The sequence below is a fragment of the Cydia amplana genome, chromosome Z (genome assembly GCF_948474715.1).
Source record: "Cydia amplana chromosome Z, ilCydAmpl1.1, whole genome shotgun sequence".
In the NCBI taxonomy this organism is placed as follows: domain Eukaryota; kingdom Metazoa; phylum Arthropoda; class Insecta; order Lepidoptera; family Tortricidae; genus Cydia; species Cydia amplana.
This window is the reverse complement of record NC_086096.1, coordinates 2,768,677-2,787,888: the sequence shown is the minus strand read 5'-3', so window position 1 is coordinate 2,787,888 and position 19,212 is coordinate 2,768,677. Positions and strand designations below refer to the sequence as shown.

At 38.8% G+C, this 19,212-nt stretch overlaps 1 protein-coding gene across 1 annotated transcript in view; it reads left to right on the top strand.

Moving 5' to 3' along the window:
• LOC134660907 (dipeptidase 1-like) overlaps window positions 1-19,212 on the top strand; it is a 177,690-nt gene that overhangs the window by 67,270 nt on the left and 91,208 nt on the right. The window contains exon 2 of the mRNA XM_063516781.1: window positions 13,519-13,563. Coding sequence (XP_063372851.1) covers window positions 13,519-13,563 — 45 coding nt within the window. The remainder of the gene's footprint in view (window positions 1-13,518; window positions 13,564-19,212) is intronic.

The following is a 19,212-nucleotide window of genomic DNA, read 5'->3' as shown; positions in this document are numbered from 1 at the left end:
CTTTAATGAATGTACTTATTTAATGCGTAAAATGTCGTGCCGTAAAATTCCAAACTTCCGGAACTCTATTACCCTAAAGGATGACTCACGTTAAAACGGCCCGGGTCCGGGGCTACCGACACTTCGTTTTCTGTGATAGGGCGCGCTCTTTCTTTCTTCCGTGGTGACCGGTGATCACGTCATGCTTTCTATAGGAAACGAAGTGTCGGATATCTCGGCCCGGACCCGGATGTTTCATGTAGAGTCGATCGAGTTAGAGCGTGGTCTGTTCGGTCTGTTGTCATGTCTGCATGTAGCTCTACAAGTAGGTATAATTTTCAAAAAGTATTTTTTTATTATAAGACGTTAGGCTCTATTTATAAAAAAATACACGTTCTATAATTTACGCTGTTAAATTTACTTAATATTTATTTAATTATTCCCAATAAAAGTAATAATTACCTACAATTTATGATTTATGTCAAATTACAGATAAATAACTGGGTTATTATAAATGTTTTTTAAGGATCACTTTTACGGTTGCATTTATGTTAAGGGCTCATTTAGACGATGCGAGAACTTCGCATGTGAGTTTCATAACTCATTACATTGCGGGTTTTGATCGGTCGGTTGAATTGGACGTAACCAACAGTCCGCAATGTAACTAAAATCGCATGCGAGTTCGCGCGCCGTCTAAATCAGCCCTAATGGGCAGTAGAATCATATACATGTTTCTTCCGATTGTATGGCAGTCGCATTAGCTCAAGCTGTAGCTAGATTTACTGTCTACGGCGTAGCTCGTAGCCGCTACGAACCGCTACGATGACCCATTAAAGGCCTGTGCAAACCGGCTGCGTGTGCGTAGACGTGCACGTGCACGTACGTGTTGTAATATACATGTCGCAGCGTGACTCCAAAAGGACGTATTGCAGCGTTACAGTTCAATGTTTGGCTACGTGATACTTGGTTGTAACGGAATAATAGTTGCGTAGAGAGTAACGCCATCTTTTGGCGTATTGTTGAACTTAGATGACAGGTAGAAGGCTCTGGAACGTCAAGTAGTTTAACTTGGGTGAAGGTAGGTACGAGGTGTGGCATTTTTGTTGTTTTGGTTGGTAGACTGGTCGGGCAGGTTTGCAACTTGACTTGGAGGCGGGAGCGGTTACGCTCCGCGGGCAGAATGGATCGGACCGAGCTAGAGATTGGACGTTAGCCAACCTCGTGCCTAATTCGCCACGTTCCTGAAGGCTTATACCTGAAGGATTATTCTGAAACATACTATTTTAGCTGTAAAGTAATACATCGAGGTACTACGCTCCCCGCCATCGCTCATGCATCCGTCATACAGATCCTTATGAGAGACGGCACACCGCTTGCGTGACGTGTGCGTGCGCAGCTCCAACATTTTAGCGCACGCTCACGTGCACGTCTACGCACACGCAGCCGGTGTGCACTGGCCTTTAGTGTTAAGAGGAATTTCTTATTTTATTGGAGCAGCCAATTCAAACGTACACTTTGACATCAAAATGATAGCTAACTTATGTCATTTTATTTTTAATATCTGGGAGACCGATCTTTGCTCGGAAAACATATAAAAACTCAAAAATGCGCGTTTTTCCATAGATAAAACCTAGCTACATCGATTTTTCGCTCCCGAAAACCCCCATATAACAAATTTCAACGAAATCGTTAGAGCCGTATCCGAGATGCCTGAAATATAAATAAATAAATAAATATACAAGAATTGCTCGTTTAAATGTTTGATCATGTAACAGAATAATATTTGCATTGTTTTTTTTTGTAAAATACAGATCCAATTGTGCTCAATAAGCAGTAAAGAGGAGTAAATACAACATTGCCATGAAAATTATGCAAATATATCTCCTCAAAACGAATGTAATCAGAGGCAGAGATCCGGAGCCGATACAAATGAAGGGGAAGCTGTAAAATATGAAATAAATGGCGAAGAGGCTTCAGAGGAGATTTACAAGCGTAGTGCTCATCGGATGCGGTCGTGTAAGGCCTGAGTGGACGCTCGAAGCGGAGCGTTCGGCGGGGCGTGCAGCGTGGCGTCGAGCTCCCAAGTGATTTGAGCAGCGTGCACTAAGGCCGCTCCTATACGCTTGCATTTGTTTAACATGCACGCCGCACGCCCCGCCCCGCTGCACGCCCAACTCGAGCGTCCACTTCAGGCCTTAGTGTAAGGCCTGAGTGGACGCTCGAAGCGGAACGTTTGACGGGGCGTGCAGCGTGGCGTCGGGCTCACAAGTGATTTGAGCAGCGTGCACTAAGGCCGCTCCTATACGCTTGAATTTGTTTAACATTCACGCCGCACACCCCGCCCCGCTGCACGCCCAAATTGAGCGACCACTCAGGCCTTACACTTAACGGCTCGGCCGCGACACTGAGCGACTTGCGACGGCAGCAGCGATAGTCATAGGTTGGAGCGAGACACAGCGATCGGACCTTTCGTTCCCACTTATGGTTGTCGCTGCTGTCGTCGCCAGTCGCTCAATGTCGTGGCCGAGCTGTAAGGGTTCCACAGAGCGGGTGAGCGGGTAAACGAAAAATTGCATGAGTAACGCTAATTAAAACACGATCGAAGGGAGTGTTTGAAATCGACACGAGTTGCGAATTAACTATTCGCGCGTTCCATTGTACCGTTTAAAATACAGTAAATATGAACCTTTATATTTTTGACATAGGCAAGAAAAGTGCTTATTCCTGCACTAGTGTGTAAACTATTACACACTAGTGCAGGAATAACTATATTTACGATACAAGTGCGGAAAAGAGGGAATTCGAAACGAGTGGCGATAAATTAAAAAACGACCGAAGGGAGTGTTTTAAATCGACACGAGTTGCGAATTACCTTCTCGCACGTGTATTGTACAACGTTTTACAGTACATATGGCACTTTAAATTTTCGACATACGCACGGAAAGTGCTATTTCCCGCACGTAAAGTAATTTCCCGCCCAACTCTTAAGTTTTACCCTCCCCGGATGGAATAAATTATTCTTTCAAATTACATTTGAGATATTCCCCCAGTAACAACATCGTAAGATTCGCAAGTCACGGCTTTTAGAATATTATTGAAAGAAAGAAAGCGTTTTTCCGAAAAACCATTATAGTCTGGCAAATACTATACTATACGAAGAAAAATATACTCATCCTTTTCTTTTAGGTCTTAGTACTCTCGCCATCAGATATATCGGAGCCGCAGAGGTGTTCAAAAATATCTGAACACGCACTGTAACGCCTTGACAATAGAAATAGAGGCATGTTCAGATATTTGTGCACACCTTGGCCGCTCCGATATATCCGATGGCGACTGTACTAGCGTAAGAAAAAACCAGTATGATTCTCTCTATGTTTCAAATGAGACAGTCCTGGCCCAAAATATAAGTAATTAAATTAAATTAATTCCCATTTGTCCCGTGGGGCGGAGACAAATGGGAATATATAGGGACAGATTACGTGGTCAGCATTTCCCCGCGCTATACGGAATGCCCGCCGCGCGACTTGCTCCTCAGTTGTTCCCCGGCTGTGTACTGAGAAATACACGTTCTAATTAAGTATTCCGGATTATCATTTATATACTCCCAGATAGTTAATTCCTATAACTGGTGACTTCCCGACATTTGACATTTAGTGAACCGTGAACTATTAACAGTGACAATTAGTGTTGGTGCATTGTTTAAACGGCTTTTAAAGGAAAATCTGGTTGAGTTATTTCGTAATATTATTTCGGTACGCGTGTGTGTATTACGGCCGGACAACTCCCCGCGCACCTGGGTAAACGGAAGCAAATTTAATTGTGTCGCAAAATGGAAAATGGAACCGCGACAACCATCGAGTTGTCAGCGATATCGCTTGCAGCGAAAATACCAGACTTCTGGCAGGACCAACCGCGGCTGTGGTTTCTGCAGGTAGAAGCGGTATTAGCTCAGCAGAAAGCAGGGGACCAATCAAACTATAATATGGTTATTGCTAAATTGGGAAAGCAGGCGATTCAGCAAGTTGCCGACATTTTGGAGAAACCACCGGAGGAGAATAAATTTGCAACATTAAAAGCCAGATTATTAAGTGTCTACGAGGAGACAGAGGCAAAACGATTGCAACAGTTAATGTCGGACATGGAGCTTGGTGACCAGCGCCCATCGCAGCTTATGAGGAAGATGAAGGACCTCGCAAGAGATAAGATTCCTGATGAGACCTTGACATATTTTTGGCAAGGTCATCTACCACCGTCGGTGAGGGCCGTTGTAGCGTCCGCAGATTCAAAAAAGATTGAGACTCTGGCAAGCATAGCTGATAAGGTAATGGAGACCTTCAAACCGAATGAAGTTGCCGCTATACAGAGTACTTCACGTCAATCACGCCAGAGTTCGCCGACAGATTTTATAACGGCAGAATTGGCGAAGATCAACAATCGGATAAATCAACTTGAACTTGCCAATAACCAAGGACGAGGTGGGACTGGAAGGAATAGCCGCAGACAAGGGCGTGCACGTAGTCGCTCACGCAACAACAGCCGCTCTTCAAGCCAGGATTCTAAAAACCAGGATTGGTTGTGTTTTTATCACTACCGCTTCAAGGCGAAGGCGTATAAGTGCGTTCAACCGTGCGGCTGGAAGGGACCACAACCGCCGCAGGGAAACTAGCGGAAGTGCAGGCGTTTGCGGCGGAACCCTGCACCATGGTAACTAATTATCGCCTTAGTGTGACAGATAAAATTTCCGGTTTTAAATTTTTAATTGATACAGGTGCAAATGTGAGTGTAATTCCAAAGAACTTTAATTTTTTTAAAGACTCGTTACAACCTGTGAATAATTGCAAGTTATATGCCGCGAACAATACTGAAATTAAAACGTATGGATATGTTAGTTTAACATTAAATTTAAATTTAAGACGTAATTTTAAATGGAATTTTATTGTGTGCGATGTCAAACAGCCTATAATAGGGGCAGATTTTCTGCGTAATTATAGATTACTTGTAGATTTGTTTGGTAAAAGGCTGATTGATGATTTGACAAGGATTTATGTAATTGGAACGGTCATAAACCATACTCAGTCATCGATTAATTTATTAAGTACGGATAACAAAGCATTTCACTTACTGCAAAAATATCCCGAGATATTAAGGCCATTATCATTTATTGAGGCACCTAAACATAACACTTACCATCATATTGAGACAACAGGGCCTCCGATTCACCAAAGAACTAGACCGCTGCCTCCTGATAGGTATGAAAAGGCTAAGAAGGAGTTTCAGCAAATGCAAGAGATGGGTATTTGCAGGCCATCTAAGAGTCCGTGGTCTAGTCCTTTGCATATAGTTCCTAAAAAAGATGGAGAGATCCGTCCATGTGGGGATTATAGAGCTCTCAATGCAGTCACGAAGCCAGATCGCTATCCCATAGCGAGGATACACGACTTCACCTATTTATTGGCAGGTAAGTCCATATTCTCTTGTGTAGACATGCGTAGAGCATATCATAATATCATGATACACCCTGATGACGTGGAGAAGACAGCTATTACGACTCCATTTGGTTTGTATGAGTTCCCTAGGATGAGTTTCGGCCTGAGAAACGCTTGCCAGACTTTCCAGCGGTTCATGAACAATACCGTTTTAAGAGACTTCGATTTTGTGTATTGTTATTTAGATGACATACTTGTTGCTTCTCTCTCAGAGGAAGAACACAACGGTCATCTCGAACAATTGTTTAAAAGACTTAGCGAATTCGGTATCACTATTAACCTGGAGAAATGTACATTTAAAGAGAAGAAATTAGAGTTCCTAGGTTATGAGGTATCAACGGAAGGTTTTAAACCGCTGGAAAAGAAGGTTCAAGCTATCAAAGAGTATCCGAAACCCAAGACCGTTAATCAGTTGCGAACATTTTTAGGCATGATTAACTTTTACAGGCCGCACATGCCTCATGCTGTCCAATACCAAGAAGTATTACATAGGTATATTCATCAGGCAAAACGAAACGACAAAACACCTATTCTGTGGACGCAGGAAGCTGACATAGCATTCGAACAATGTAAGCATAGCTTACAAAATGCTGCTACGCTAGCATACCCACTTCCCACAGTACCGATAGCGATTTTTGCAGACGCTAGCAACACGTGTGCGGGTGCTGTGTTACAACAACAAGTTGAAGGTAAGTGGCAACCGTTAGCTTATTTTTCTCGGAAGCTAACAACAGCACAAACGAAGTACAGTACTTATGATAAGGAACTTCTTGCTATTTATTTGTCAGTACAATATTTTAGGTATCTGCATGAAGGCAGAGAACTAATTATATTTACAGATCATAAACCTTTGTCATACGCATTTAGTAAGTTAAATAGCGACAATAACAAGGAGATACCAAGACGGACAAGACAATTACTTTTTATAAGTGAATTTACTACAGACATTAGACATATACAGGGTAAGGACAATGTAGTTGCTGACGCTTTATCTAGAGTTGAGACAGTCGATTTTCAAAATATTGCAATAGACTTTTCTTTGATTGCGAAGGCACAACAAAAAGATGGCGAATTGAAAACATTATTACAAAATAATAATTGGCAATTTAAGAAAATAATGTTGCCTAACTGTACATATGATATTTACTGTGACGTTACTACAGGTAATGTGAGACCGTACATACCGGAACAGTTTCGTCGCGATGTTTTCAATCAGGTTCATAACTTAAGTCATCCCGGTGTACGAACTTCACGCAAGATGGTTTCTAATAGGTATTTTTGGACGAATATGAACAAAGATGTAGGTCTTTGGGCCAAAACCTGCGTTCAATGTCAAAAAGCCAAGGTCACGAGACACACCAAATCGACACCAGGTAAGTTTCCAGAAGTAGACCGATTCCAGCATATACATACTGATCTAGTAGGACCACTACCAACATCAGCGGAAGGTTACAGATATTGCCTTACCATTATAGATAGAGCTACAGGATGGCCGGAGGCGTTTCCATTGCAAAACATATCGGCAGAAATAGTAGCACAAACTATTTACGATGGCTGGATTGTGCGATTCGGATGTCCAGTTACTTTAACCAGTGATCAAGGTAAGCAATTCGAAAGCAATCTTTTCAGACAACTAATGAAATATACAGGCACGGAGAGGATTAGAACTACGCCATATCATCCTATGAGTAACTCGGCTATTGAGAGATTTCACCGTACTTTGAAATCTGCGTTAAAGGCACGTATAAATAGTACTTCATGGGTTACAGAATTAAGCACAGTTTTACTAGGTTTACGTTCTGTACCTAGATTAGATACAGGCGTGAGTGCAGCTCAATTAGTTTATGGCTGTTCCATTCGTTTACCTGCTGAATTTTATTGTAATGTTGATAAAAATATAACAGAACCATATACTATGTTAGATAAAATTAAGGAATCGATACGTAAATTAAAACCAAGACCATTCTCTCATAATAGAGACGATAAATTCTTTGTAAGTCCTGATCTTAAAACCTGTGATTATGTGTTTGTACGTAGAATAGTAAAATCCTCATTACAGACGCCTTACGAAGGGCCATTCAAAGTTCTGAAAAGAAATGATAAGGTTTTTAAAATTCAATTAGATGAGCGTGAGGTAAATATGTCAATTGACAGGCTAAAGCCTGCATACTTACTTAACGAAAAAGTGAACTCATCACAAAACTTAACTGTACCAAGTACGCCACAAGCTGATAGCGGAATCGCTCCGCCTATGCATAGCGTTGCGCCCTATGTTACGCGCAGTGGTCGGACAGTTAAGAAGTCGGTCAGATTTTGCGATGAGTAAACTTAATATATAGCAACTATTATTTTAATTTTGCAAATAAGTATTAATTGTGACAACACTTTATGTAGGTTACATGTGTTTTATAAATATGTAATTTTAAGAAACAATTGGCACTCCACTCGAAACAGTGAAACATTTAATACCTAATCATGGGAAATTACAGTACCAAGAAAGACTCAGAAAATATGGATAAATTTAATACCGTTACGGCAGAAGCATCTATTAACGTTTCCGGACTCGCTACCCAGATAAACACGTTCAGTTTCGTGTTATTGGCAATAATTATTGTTTTGATGATATTTTTACTGTGCTACTTCTACAGTCGTTGTAAACAAAGGATGAATAAATGGTTCACCAAGAGAGTTCAGGTCCTGACGAAGGACCAACAGCTGTCTTCTGGAGTTCAGGCGACTCCAAGCCAGCCACAAGTGCCACAACAGATTTATTTGAAAGTCTAAGTGCAGTGCAAATTGTTTAACGTGGTAAAATAAGCTACTCATTTTTTATTGTAGGTCGGATAATATCTATATTTAGATATCGTGACGTGTTTATGTATTACTTAAGTGACTACCTATTGTGCATTCATAATTTCAACCTTAAGTTCAGCATTGTACTCAAGTTACATTGTGTCCTGTTATCGCTCTGATTTCAAGTACCTAGTAACTGCGCGATATTGTTTTCATAGCACATTTGATTTGATTTAAAGTTTGTTTGATTTAAAATAGTGAAGGTAACAGACACAATAAAATACAAAATATGTAGATCCGTTTAATGTGTAATTACAAATGGTTCTTACTGAAGCATAACAATATTATGTAATTTGTTTATTATTAAGTTTTCTTAAAAAATTTGTAATTTTTTTTGTTTTTTGGGGAGGGACGACTATAGGGACAGATTACGTGGTCAGCATTTCCCCGCGCTATACGGAATGCCCGCCGCGCGACTTGCTCCTCAGTTGTTCCCCGGCTGTGTACTGAGAAATACACGTTCTAATTAAGTATTCCGGATTATCATTTATATACTCCCAGATAGTTAATTCCTATAAATACACCATAATATATAATTCCCATGTCGGTACGTTCGGATTCGCCTCATGACCATGGGCCACGGCCCGACCGGGTTTAAAGTTTTCCAGGCATCATTTGTTATGATGAAGGCAAATTTCTGAAATTTCATGCAAAGCTCAAGTTTATTTCCTAGTGCAATATACTTTATTGCACCATATTTCAAGGAGACTTAAGTTTGCTTGAAACACACACAAGTTTGCTCTGAAACTTTGGGTCTAAATTGAGCACACAAAAATATCTCGGAGCTTTTTAGACTTGAGTAAGCGACAGCGATACACGAGACGGATGTATCACTACATAGTATATAAAAAAAAAAGTCGCTTCCCGCTGTCTGTCTGTCTGTATGTATGCTTAGATCTTTAAAACTACGCAACGGATTTTGATGCGGTTTTTTTAAATAGATAGAGTGATTCAAGAGGAAGGTTTTTGTATAATTTGTTAACCCGTACGAACCCGGGCGGGTCGCTAGTTTAATGATTAAAAGGTTATGTTGCTATCGCAGTTAGAGTTATTTCTAAGTAACAATATTTAAATTTAATTTTGCAAGGCCACTTGCAGTGCCGTTAAATGTGCCTACTTTGCTCCAGAATTTGCCCCAAAATTCTGCTATAAAACGTCTACTCGCTCTTATTTCTTTGTATTGCAATTTAAAGCAATGAAAACTAAACATATGTTAGTTAAATGTTTATGTCATATTTCATGCAATTTCAAAATATCGTTTTAAAATGAGTGCGTAACTTCGATCGTGTGAAAGGAGATCAAATAAACACTAATTACTAACTTGGAATCGGGCAGTTGCTATGCGCATACCTTTCACAACTATTACATTATACGCTTAATTTAGCCAACATTTCATACTCGCGTATTAAAGTATTTAGAGTCTATGCGAAAAGAGAAGAGTCGTGGAATATATTGGGCTCCATACATTCCACGACTCTTCTCTTTCCGCACAGACTACGCTCAAATACCTCCAAGTATTCCATACTCGAGCACGTACAAACCGCAAACTGTCCATCAGTGGACCTTATGCCTTTTGCAATAAGGTTCAGTGACAGAGTCAGTTAACAGTGTGGGCGATAATGGTACACACACACACGCAAAACTTTCATGGAACTCAGGTATATATTGCTTGTAAATGTTTGATGCTTGTTTAATTTCGTCTTTTGTGTTTCACACACCGGTAGCATGCACGAAAAAGTGTCACGTTGTGGACAGATCTCCATGGTAACGTTGTGGACAGATCTCCATGGTAACGTATAAAGCATGCAATTTTTCATCAATGTTTTCTTATGACGTTATCACGCAAAAATATCGTCCGTAAACCGACTTTTTCCACACCATCTTTTTTTTTCATTTTAGTTGTCCACGTGACAGCATCTGTCTCTCATTGCGTGGTGTTTAATAATGACAACTGTTTTACCTACGACTGAAGTTTTTACATGCTCCGTTTAGCGTGTAGTAATCTGTGGAGCAAACTGAGCACCGGTAAACGTATTTTCTTAATAAGTAACGTATTTTCTCACTTCCGGGAAATGGGAGTGAAAATAAATGTCGAGGTTGGAAATTGCGTCATAATTTTGCTTTTTAACCAACTTCTCAATTTCGAATTAGCTTCGCTATTCGGCATTTATTATTTAACCGACTTCAAAATTCTAAAATGCCTCCTCTTTTCTCAGTTCGGTTGGATGTTTTTTTTTTAAGAAAGAAAGAAGAAAAAAAAAGCGGCCAAGTGCGAGTCGGACTCGCCCATGAAGGGTTCCGTATGACGTATAAAAAAAAACTACTTACTAGATCTCGTTCAAACCAATTTTCGGTGGAAGTTTACATGGTAATGTACATCATATATTTTTTTTAGTTTTATCATTCTCTTATTTTAGAAGTTACAGGGGGTGGGACACACATTTTACCACTTTGGAAGTGTCTCTCGCGCAAACTATTCAGTTTAGAAAAAAATGATATTAGAAACCTCAATATCATTTTTGAAGACCTATCCATAGATACCCCACACGTATGGGTTTGATGAAAAAAAATTTTTTGAGTTTCAGTTCGAAGTATGGGGAACCCCAAAAATTTTTTGTTTTTTTTTCTATTTTTGTGTGAAAATCTTAATGCGGTTCACAGAATACATCTACTTACCAAGTTTCAACAGTATAGTTCTTATAGTTTCGGAGAAAAGTGGCTGTGACATACGGACGGACAGACAGACGGACAGACAGACAGACATGACGAATCTATAAGGGTTCCGTTTTTTGCCATTTGGCTACAGAACCCTAAAAACACATTTATTTACGTCAAGCCAAACCACTTAATTTAATTAATAATTTAATTAACTAGTAGTTCGCCCCGAACTGAGAACTCGCGGTTAACCAAAAATTATATAGAGATTGACTTTGTTGCACCTACTTAGGTACTCGTATAGTGCGACATAAAATAATAGAAAATAAATGAGGGCGCCACTTTCTAGTTCTACGTACCTCTCACATTTTTGACGTAAAATGCTTACACATAACAACAATTTAGTATGGACATTTTTGAGTTCCATTTTATTTAATTTCTACTATTTTATGTCTCTCTTTTTGCATCAATTTTGAAGCGCCATTTACAAGTTTAGCGTTAAGTAATATAGATGGCGCTATTTTTTTCGAATAATGGGCTTCGTATACGGCTGTCCCTCCCCTGGATTTAAGTCACCACCATAGAGATTAAAATAAACTGTATCTGTGCTAAGCGGAAATATTTCTTGTCAAATGTCACATACATATATTATGTTTATTCTATTTTATTTTTATCTTGCTAATTATTTCAAAATAGTAAATTTAAAAACGATATTATAAAAGTGTAAGTCGGGCACTTTCATTTGATACTAAACTCGACCATGTTTCTTGCAAAAAATTGACCAGAATAGCAAGACCCCTCACAAACAGCTTTTTGGCCTTCTAAGCTCTTCAAGCTCAATAACCTCTTGATCGGGCCTGCTCATAATTTAATGACTAAAATATAATGCCCTCGCCTACACGTTTACCCAATTTCATTTAAATTAGAACAAATTTACTTAAGTTATTGAGTATCAAACTATCTTCTGACAGTTCAGCTTAAAAACATCGAAATGCCGAGACGTGCCGCTAGCCAGCCGCGTGTTCAAAGTCGAATGTAAGAACTTCGCTTCGCTTCGCTCGCTCGCTTCGCTCGCTCGTTCGATTAATTTTTCCTGTTAGTTACTTCAGAACTCCGTCATTTCTCAACCAATTTTCAGAAATACTTTTTTTATTGAAAGGAACTTGTATTTACACTTGTTCGTACACAATATTCTCATTCTTGTCGAACTCGAAATCCATTTCTGATTATCGATTTTGCATGCTTTTGAGTTTTTTTTTTTTTTTTTTTTTTCTCATTGTGTTTTTCCTGGTTGCCCTGAAAACCAGCGCCATGGCTAGAGACAAACCAAAGAAAGTCTGCAGCGCAATAATTTGACATCGAATTAAAAAACTACATATGGCAATGTTTTTTAAGCAGTCAGTAAACGTCATGCACTATGGTATGTGTTTGTCAAAATCGTTTAAATATTCATTGTGTTTTGTGATGAACGGAATAAACATGGTGAAACCTTACAAAACCGGCGTGCGGGAGTTACTTTTCCGCATGACGAATAATTTTACACTTGTAAAAAGTCAGCACGAGGCGATTCAAGCTGAAAAACGACAATGTTTACAAAATTTGGAGTTGATGACGGGTAAGTGGAATGAAACATCTTAATACTTCACCATATGTACCTACTTAGATAATATAATATTGGTCTAGCCGGGTTTTGAGCTCGAACCCACAACCTCCATGCTTATGCTCACGGCATGGGTACCTACTAGTTAAAGCTAAAATTAATTTTTAATATATGTTTATTGTTTTAATGGTTTATTTCGTTTTTCCGAAAACTTTAGTTCGCAAATTGCGGGCAATTTCTCTGTCAATCTAATTACGCCTTAATGGGAGTAAAAGAGAAAGATGCTCGCATATTGAGAACTTCGGTGTTCGCGGTAGGCCCTCTGTACCTATTTACCGCCGTCGCGGATATTACAAAAGCTTATTAATTTTGATGAAGCCAAATGTCACATTCTCCCAATATTATTTATCAATATTAGTATATGTCTACATATTAATAGTGACATCTATTGTTGGAATGAAATTTATTTTACCATAAAAATTAAGCTGTGCATACAGCTTAATTTTTTCATAGACGGTAAATATGGTAGAAATTTCACAAGTATCAAGACTATTTAATCCATTTTCTGTGGTGTTGTCGCATACTGATTTTTAAAAACTACTTTTAATCTAGCGCTGCAGACTTTCTTTGGTTTGTCTCTAAGTATCTTAGACATCGGCATATGCTGAGTAGCATCCATTTTGGTGTTAAAATATATTAGAATAAGATGGTATTATAGGTTAAGTTTTATGTTTTACACCAAATAAAGTTTTCCTATTTCTATAATCAGTATAATTTAATTTGATTAAACATTAATGAATACGATTAAACATTCGTATTTTCTGATGCCTCTTTGATTAATATCTTTACTTTATAATGTCAAAGGACAGCCAAAAGTAATAAATATGCAACTTTTGACTGAAGGTTATTAATGTTATTATTAATTGTCGTTTATTTTCTTTACAGGTATAACGCCTAGAAAAGTCAAGTCACTCAACTTTGTTAGCAGAGGTAAGTCAATTAATACAAATAAATCCGATTTTAAAACATGTTTACTAAAGGGGCCCACTGATTACCACTTCGCCGGACGATTTTAGGGTGTCTGTTGTTCGGAGCCACTGACAATCCAACCTCTAGACTGAGCTTAGGCTAATTCTTTCATGAAACCGATGCTGTCAAAAATGCGGGGGGACGAGGTGAGCGAATCCCGTGCCGTGATTGGTCCGTTCAAAGACACGGACCAATCACGGCACGGGATTGACTCGAAGATGGAGTAACGCTACCGTATGTGTGGCAGAGGGGGTAGCGCGACTATGCTATGTCTAGAGGTTGTATTGTCTGTGTTCGAAGCTGTCACCTTTTTCCTTGGAGGATATAACCAAATGAAGACGCCTTGTCTGTCATTAAAAAAATAATAATGAAATCTAATCACCCGTTAATGACATTAATTATTGAATAATTTTACGGTTTAGACTCGCATGTCGCGCGAGTGACTTAAAACAAGTGAGTCTAAACCGTAAAATTATTCAATGTTAGCATGTCTCACAACAGTTTAAATTGGACATTAATTATGTGTACAAAACTGGAAAGTTTAGGTGTCATAATGATCATTGTCTTTATTTGTACTAAATTTTATAACCACTTATTCTCGCGCCCTTGGAGGATATAACCAAACGGAGACGCCTTGTCTGTAATTTTCTGTACAAAACAGTCAGTACAGCGGGGGAGGGGCACGTCAAATGTATGCGTAACGTAAAAATAGCCATGCCAGATTCATTATGATTTTTTTATGTATGGACTGACGTTTACGTCAGTCCATACATTGTGTATGACAATTGGCCGCCTATTTTCGACAGAAGAAAACGCCTGTTAATAGGGAGTATTACGCGAAAGTCTGCGTAGGGAGCGCCACTCCCATAATATGTCACAATCTAAGGGTCTACCGCAAACGAGAGAGTCAAAATTGTGTTATCTAACCGGACCTATCACTCTTGCAGGTTCGAGCGATAAGGAGGCAGATAGCTGAGTTTCGATTTTGCGATTCCCGGTAGGCCCTTTGTAAACAAAGCGCCTTGATGTATCAATGTCATATTTGATTGTCTGTGAAAACTTTTCAATAAACAGTTTAAGGTACAGTATGTATAAGTTACTCTATGGTGTACTTAAGTCACTAGTGCTGCATTCTGGCGGCAAAACATTGCAGTAATACTCCCTATGGCTACTCCGTTTTGTTATATCCTCTAAGCTCGCGCCACACCAAACACTTATCCGAACAAAACCGTACGGCATCGGATGCATTATTAAATGGCTAGTTCAAACGACACATTTGACAGTTTTAATCAGCATCTGAATTGCCTATCACTTAAATTGAGAGCATTTCATAGTGTGTTGAATTAATAATGGTTCTGCTTAAACCTGAAATGGTCATTCACAGATAATTAGGTCGGTTTTATATACATGAGTTGACTTATTAGCATAGCTTGTATTCGCGTCAGATGATTTCATACTGTAACTTAATTTAAAAATTATAAAAGCCCTACGCTATATATGCATTTTATACCAAAAATGCCTTAAGGTGATGTGGAGTAAGACAAACATTATACTTGGTCAAACCAATTTGTCAGTAAATAAGAACCAAACAAACTATACTCATCCTTTTCCTTTGGGTGCTAGTACTAGTGTAAGACAAAGATAGTACATATGATTATCTCTGTCTATGTTTGTAATGAGACAGTCCTTTGACAAACTATAGTTTATTATACTCGGGGCAAGAGTATGAGGATTCCCTAGAAGTGTCACTCTTGTCCCGTGTTCGTCTTACCTCATCTAACCTTACATCATTTTACTGATACTCTTCAAACTGCAGGATCTATTTATTTGAAACATAGCTAAGAACCACCGCAAAACAACTCTTGTTCACGAAAAAAAGAGCTATGATGCCACGGACAGACAGACAGACATTGGCGTCAAATATATAACACCCCTCTTTTTGCGTCAGGTGTTGAAGACAGACACAGATGGCAGATACTTTTGGAGCTTGAAGGATATAACCAAACGGAGACGCCTTGTCTGTAATGTTCTGTACAAAACAGTCTGCCGATTTTTGCGGGGGAGAGGCACGTCAAATGTATGCGTAACGTAAAAATAGCCATGTCAGGTAAACGTCAGTCCATACATTGTGAATGACTATTGGCCGCCTATTTTCGACAGGGGGAAACGCCTGTTAAAGGCTACTCCGTTTGGTTATATCCTCTAAGTTTTGGATCGTTGTTTCATGCGTCACATAAACTATAGTTGATCAAGCCAATTTGTCAGTAAATAGGAACAAAAAAATTAAACTCATCCTTTTCTTTTGGGTGCTAGTACTAAAGATAAAAATAGTATGATTAACTGTCTATGTTTGAAATGAGACAGTCCTTTGACAAACTATACTATGGAACACGTTGCCATGGTTATTAACACAAACATAATTTAATGGCATATTGTCACAAATCCTAACTGCTAAAACAAACAAACAAACCACAAAACAATACTATTTGAAGTATAATTATAACACAAATATTGATGACACACAGCACACGCAAATAATATTACCAACAGAATGCAAGTTTCACAATTTCCACCGCAATATTATTGCCCGTATTTTCACAGAGAATTATTCCCTTCCCACAAACAGTAATTACCCGGAATTTTCCGGAAAACCGGATAAAAGTCCGGTTGAAACTCGGAGCTGGTTGCGGTAGCGATCGAGATCTTTTGTATAAAGTCAACCGAGGTAAATGCGTCACTTGAGGTAAATGCGTCTTTTAAAGATTTCTTTGTACGGAACATTTTAGAACTATTGCAACCCTCTCTGTTTGAAGATATAATGCGACGAAAGAACTTATGGGCCTTATAGAAGGTCTGCCCCGTATTGATATTAGTAAACTAAAAACATAAAGTGTCATTCTATGGAACTTGCTAACTATGTAAACAAAAGTCACTAGTAAATTCATCATTCACAGACAATTTCATTATGGCGGTTTGTTTACATAGTTAGCACTTAGCAAGTTCCATAGAATAACACTTTACCAATTTGTGCAAAATATTATAACCGCAAATATGTAGGTAACTCATAAATTCATAATTAGCTCATAAATGATAATTTACACATTTAATACAACTGTTTGCATTATTTAAATTATTCTCTCGGCTTGCAAAGCATTTTCAATATGGTTGGAAGCTTATTTCAATTGAATAAATTCAAAGTAGATCATTAACCTATTTAATAAGTGAATAAATTTTGTATTAAGCAACTGATACCATAAAGCATAAGGATAAAATGTAAAGTGGAAAAATTAACTGTCTCGAACGCGTAACTCTGGGTCACTAGCCCATCGCTCTGCCAGCTGAGCTACCGAGACTTCACTCGATGACAGCGAATATCTCCACCACTAATATGCGCCTTAAGGAGGCGCCTAGGGACATCTACCGTAATAGCATTCCACTTCTTAAACTATTCAATTTCTTTTTTATTTGTGATTGGTTATAGTCTTTTCATCACACATACTCGAAAAAACTCTTATTTCATACCTACTGAAGGACAAACGCCTATATTGTCTCAGCGGGAGTTATGGCTTGTGAAAAAAATCCATAACTCCCTAAGGAGTTATAATTTTTTTCTTCTTCAAATTATGTCACTAATTCATACGAACCAAGTAGACGTATAAAGCCAATCAAATTAGCTCCAGCAAAAGCGTTTTGATGAGAAATTAACTCCCAGCAAGCTGGAAATCGTTTCAATACCTTCATTTGGTCTTAAATGCGTGTAATCCGAGTTTGCTCAATCCCAGGAGGTGTGCATTTGCTCTTTTTCTTTTTTTGCTTGTACTATAACAATGTTTTTTTCACACCACCTATTCGGAAAAGAGCTTTTTCTTCCCTGCTAGGAGGGATCAAATTGGCACTCTTCCTCCCTGCTAGGAGGGATCAAAGTAACACTTTTCTGTTCTAGCACACTATTTTTACATTTTATGCACATTATTTATTTAGCTTAAAAAAATGCTGTTTAAGCATCAGATTGTGTCAACACTAAGTGTAAGGCCTGAGTGGACGCTCGAGTTGGGCGTGCAGCGGAGCGGGGCGTGCGGCGTGCATGTTAAACAAATTCAAACGTATAGGAGCGGCCTTAGTGCACACTGCTCAAATTACTCCTGACGCCGACGCCACGCTGCACGCCACGCTGCACGCCCCGCCGAACGCTCCGCTTCGAGCGTCCGCTCAGGCCTTACACTAAGATTTTTTTTATTTTCCTCATAGTTGATGTGGAAAGCAGAGGGCCTACCGCGAACCACGTTCGACGTGTTGCCTCCCTGTCACACTTACGTACGAATTTACAAGTGCGACAGGGAGGCAACACGTCGAACGTGGTTCGCGGTAGGCCCTCTGTATGTGTCACACGGTATTAGCGACTTTCCCGCACTAATGCGGAAATAGGCACTTTCTGTGGCTAGGACAAAAATTTAAAGGGGCATATGTACTGTAAAACATTGTACGATACACGTGCGAATAGGTCATTCGCCACTCGTTTCGAACTTCCTCTCTTCCGCACTTGTATCGTAAATATGAGTAATAATGACTCTAAACAAATTGGAAAGAAAATTGTTTTTTTTTTTTGCGAAAAAAAGTACCTAGGTTGAACTTTTAAACTATTTGCTTTGTTTGCGGGAGTTATGTGGTATTTATATAGACTTGTTAAATATTCAATTAGTGTAGTGAAACGTTTTCAATACTTACATGCAATACAAATGTGAAAAAGGCCAGAGGCAACGAGATGTGAAATTAAATATAACATGCGTTGAAACAAAAACACGATGTTTATCAAAATTACTTTGAGTTAACATGTAATTAAGCTATACCTATACGGCTACCATCAGTTTGGCACTGACATAAACGCTAGCGTGAACATAACTTACTTTCTATGCATCTCGCTCGTACTGACGTAAGGGCGAGCGAGATGTTTAGAAAGTAAATTACGTAGACGTCAGAGTATATGTCAGTTTTGACACTGTCATTGACTCATGGTACGGCCTACGGGTACTGGTTGTCGTTCGCAAAGTTTAGGTGAAAATTTTATTATTACAGGGTTATATTATTTTTCATTTCTCATGCTCTGAAAGTGGGTCATTGTTGTTGTATGAAGTGAGCAGAAAGTTATACATTACGTTTCTGCTCTAGACCATTTTATTTTACAAGAAGGTGTTATTATGTTATTACTTATTAATCATCACAAAAATATCAAAAAAGATTTTCAAATATGAAAAAACACATTTAACTGATTTGCAAGACCGATGTGATCCCGTAAGTGTACCGCGAACAAAGTTTGTGCGGTACACTAAAAATAATATTTTAAATACAATAAAACATTTAAATCAATAAAAGCACGATAGGTATACAGGATGTTTCCTGTAACAGGAGCAATAAATAAAACAGTAGCACACAGGCGGATTTTCCTAAATTTCTGGCCAAAAGTCCAATGTACCAAATCAACGGTAATAGTCACGTGACTTTATTTTTTGTATCTGTATCGTTCCTAAGATTTAATGACAACCCTCATAACAATTTAAACGAACGTTTTCATAACTACCCACATTAACGAAGTATCGACTTCTGACCAAAGGT